At 50.6% G+C, this 3,916-nt stretch overlaps 1 protein-coding gene across 1 annotated transcript; it reads left to right on the top strand.

Annotated features, from left to right (window-relative positions):
• The first annotated feature begins 1,296 nt into the window (after positions 1 to 1,296).
• Positions 1,297 to 3,117, top strand: FAM181B (family with sequence similarity 181 member B). The gene has a single exon (XM_074304564.1). It carries the CDS (start codon positions 1,675 to 1,677, stop codon positions 2,968 to 2,970), a length of 1,296 nt encoding a protein of 431 aa, XP_074160665.1. The 5' UTR covers positions 1,297 to 1,674; the 3' UTR covers positions 2,971 to 3,117.
• Positions 3,118 to 3,916: the final 799 nt, after the last annotated feature.

Genomic DNA, 3,916 nt, shown 5'->3' with positions numbered 1-3,916 from the left:
GTAGATGTATGAAAGAAGAATCGGAGAAGGGAGAGAGATGTTGGAACAGTCCAGTCAAGTGGTGATAAGGGCAAAGTGAATAAAAATTTAGGATTGATGTCAGGAAGTTGTGATTTCAAATTCTTACTTCATATTTTTGAGTTATAATAGGATTGATAAGTGGAATCCTTGATTTACTGAACTGTGCAGACCCTCCTTGTCTTCCTCTTCTCCAATCTAGCATGTACACTTTGGCTCTGTAGGGAGGGACATATCTTCCTGGAGATTTCATGGTTTGTACAATCACCCTTGATTATATTACATGCTACACTATGGTTAACAAGTAACATAATTTATCTATGTGCTTCAAATAACTTGGGGAGGAGAAGCTAGGTGGTGCAGTGGATAGAGCACCAGCCCTGAAGTCAGAAGAACCTGAGTTCAAATTTGGTCTCAGACACTTAACACTTCCTAATTATGTGACCCTGGGCTAGTCACTTAACCCCAATTGCCTTAGGGAAAAAAGAAACAAAGAAAGAAACAAGAAATACAAATAACTTTCTAGTCATGGAGGATGTTGTTTGTGATTTCTATGTGTACAGGAAGCTCCTTTCCTTGTAGTTATTGACACGACACAAATCCTTCACATATTATTGCTTATGGGAGGTATGAAAGAAGAATAAAAACTGTGAAGAGTTCGTGACGTCAGAAAATCTTTCAAACCAATCTGAAAAGGATTGAGTAGGATCCTACTCTGTGAGTTTCCAAGTTGTAGCCGGAATTAAACGGCTAGGTCCAGAAGTGTATAGCAATGGATTTATTTGGGGTTAAAGGCAGAGTTATGGCAGAAGTACTGGGGTTAGGGACAGAGCCTGGGTTTCTCCATTCTGGGGTCAGTTGCGCAGCTGGAGCTAACCTCTCTATAGCTGATCGTCTTCTCGGTGGAGCTGGTTAGCACCAAAGGGCCAGGCACAGTTAATTATTATTTTGATTTGGGCAGAGATCGGGAGAGTTTTCTGTTAAAAAAAAAAAATAGAATTATCTATCTTGAGGATGCTCTTTGATTGAGGCGAAGCAAAGTAAAGAATAAGTCCTAGGATAAGGTAAGCGCTAAGGGGTTGGGATAGGAGAAAAGGCGGAGACATGGAAATTCCATCTCCTTTCCTTTCCCTTAGGGAGCTGAATGGGGAAGAAGTCCCAGAGGCAATTTTAGAGGTTCTCCGGGAACGGGAAGCAAAGGGTTAATACAAGGAGTAGGAGAGACTGAATGGGGGGGGGGCAGAGAATCAAATTAAAAAGAGCTCTTGGCTCCTCCCCTTCTACACAGTGTCAGCTCTCATCTCCCTCTCACCCGCCCCCCTCGCTCGTTCCCTCCCTCCCCTCCAGTTTACAAGATCTAATGAGCTCCCCTGGGAGCTAGAGAAAAGACCCCGGCTTCAGAGCGCACGGAGTGTTCCAGTCTACAGCTCTGGCAGTCTCGGGAACGGGAACAGGGATTCCACTGTTTGTGAAGCCTATCCTGGACGGGGCGTGAGCTGATCTGAGGTCTGGGGAGTGGAAAAGTGACTGTGGACGCCCAAAGGAGCAAACCGCTCCGGGTCCAAAAGGCTCCCATTGAAAAGCCACGTTAGGCGCCGACTAGACTACTGAGACCCGGACGGAGAGAGTCGGAACCGGGGCGGGGCGGCCGCGAAGATGGCTGTACAGGCAGCTATCCTCAGTCCCCATCACTTCATCCCTTTTTGCTTCCCCGGGTCTCCCGGGGCGCTAGGGATGGACTTTGGAGACCTAGAGAAGGGCTGCTGCTTCGAGGAGGATGAGGCCGGGGGGACTGGGACCGCCCTGCTTGGTGAAGTTGTGGCCTCTGAGGGAGCCGGCGGAGGGGGAGGCGGCGGAGATTTCAGGGAAGCCACCCGAGACCTGCTGAGCTTCATCGACTCGGCGTCTAGCAACATCAAGCTGGCCCTGGACAAGCCCGTCAAGTCCAAGCGGAAGGTGAACCACCGCAAATATCTCCAGAAGCAGATCAAGCGCTGCACTGGTATGATGACCTCCTCTACGGCCTCTGCCTCGGGCCCCGCTCCTTCCGTCTCTCCATCCCCCGGCCCCGCAGCTGCTGTCCCGGCTGGGACTCCCGAGGCGCCCCCGAAGCGACTGCCTGCTGCCTCCCCCGCAGCCCCGGGTCCTCAGGGCAAAGCACCCCCGAAACGGGAAGGCTCCCAGGCCGCCGCCAGTCTGCAGAGCAAGAGCCTGGCTGCCCTCTTCGACTCTTTGCACCAGGTTCGAGGGAACTGTGGTGAGAAAGGAGGAGCCGGAACGTTGGCTGTGGCGCCCGGAGGAGGTGGCGGCGGCGGCGTGGGAGCCGAAGGAGGTGGACCAGCTGTGGTTGTAGCCGGGGCGGGCGGGGGCAAGAAAGTCCCTCTGCGGAATCGCAATCTGCCCCCGTCTTTCTTCACTGAACCGTCTAGGGCAGGTGGATGCGGCCAGCCGGCGGCCGGTGTGACCCTTCGCGAGCTGGAGAAAGGCGGCGAGGCGGTGGAGTTTTTCGAGCTATTGAGTCCCGATTACTGTGCGGGTGGAGAGGTTGGGAGCTTACTATCCCCCGAGCCTCTCGATTTGTTCCCAGCTGCCATGCGGGCCCCCCAGGAGCTGGAACACATCCTCTACGATCCGCACCCCGCCGTGGTCTCTAGCTTGCTATACTCAGAGCCCTGGAGCACCCCGTGCCCCCCAGCCAAGAAGCCTGCCCCTGCTTCCAACCGCGGGGGCGGCGGCTTGACCTTGAACGAAACTTTGCGCCCCTTGTACCCCGGCACCTCAGACTCGGTTGCTTCCAACCTCGGCTCCCCTGGGGGAGAGGACACCGCGGGCCCTTTGACGCCTTTTGCTCAGTTCTTCCCTGACTGTGCCCTGCCAACCCCACCTCCTCCCCACCAGATGCCTTACGATTATGGGGTGGGGTACAGCCGGGTTGCTTATTCTGGGCTTTAGAGATTGAACTCTGGGGAGAGGGGGCATCCTGGAGGGAGGAATCGTGTAACATGAACTCCCTTGTATGTACTCATAACACGGCCGCGGACTGAACGGCGCAGCTCTCCCTTCTAAGCTGAAAGATCCATTAAAAAGTAGACGTGACAATGAAACTGACTTTTTATTTTTTTGGGAGGAAGGGGTGAGAGAAATTTAGGAAAGAAATATGAAAAGTGTGCTAATCATCCACACTCACCCCCTTTCCAAAGGGGGAAAAAGCATAAAAATAAGTTAGATATTTCTTGTACAACACATTGCAGGTACATACAGTCAGAGTTTGTAGGCAGAGAGGGAAAGTCTGAAATTCCTACCTATCCCCTCCAGATTTTCAGAAATCCGGGCTCATTTGGATTGCATTTAATGCCGTTTTCCTTAACTGGTGAACATCCCTGTGTGTGTGTGTGTGTGTGTGTGTGTGTGTGTGTGTGTGTGTGTGTGTGTGTGTGTGTTGATGCTTTTTTTTAACCTCAAGTGGATTATTGACTTTAACACAGAACAAAAATAAAAAGAAATACTTTATTTCTTTGAATGTTTTCCTAGATCATAGTTTTACATATTATTCCTAGTATTGATTAGCACAGATATGGATATAGAAAGTTTTATGGGATTCCTTCTGTCTTGGGTCTCACTATTTCCTGCTTTTTCTACTTTTTTTCTGTTTTTTATGTTTCTTTGTCCCTCTCTTTCTCTCACTCTTCCCACTATTTCACCTGTAGCAGTTTTTCTTTTAATTCTTTTACCTTTTCCTTCCTTCCTTCTTTCCTTCCTTCCTTCCTTCCTTCCTTCCTTCCTTCCTTCCTTCCTTCCTTCCTTCCTTCCTTCCTTCCTTCCTTCCTTCCTTCCTTCCTTCCTTCCTTCCTTCCTTCTTTCCTTCCTCCCTCCCTTCCTTCCTTCCTTCCTTCCTTCC

The sequence above is a fragment of the Sminthopsis crassicaudata genome, chromosome 3 (genome assembly GCF_048593235.1).
Source record: "Sminthopsis crassicaudata isolate SCR6 chromosome 3, ASM4859323v1, whole genome shotgun sequence".
Classification (NCBI taxonomy): Eukaryota; Metazoa; Chordata; class Mammalia; order Dasyuromorphia; family Dasyuridae; genus Sminthopsis; species Sminthopsis crassicaudata.
The sequence above is the reverse complement of the archived record's forward strand: the minus strand, read 5'-3'. Positions and strand labels throughout refer to the sequence as shown.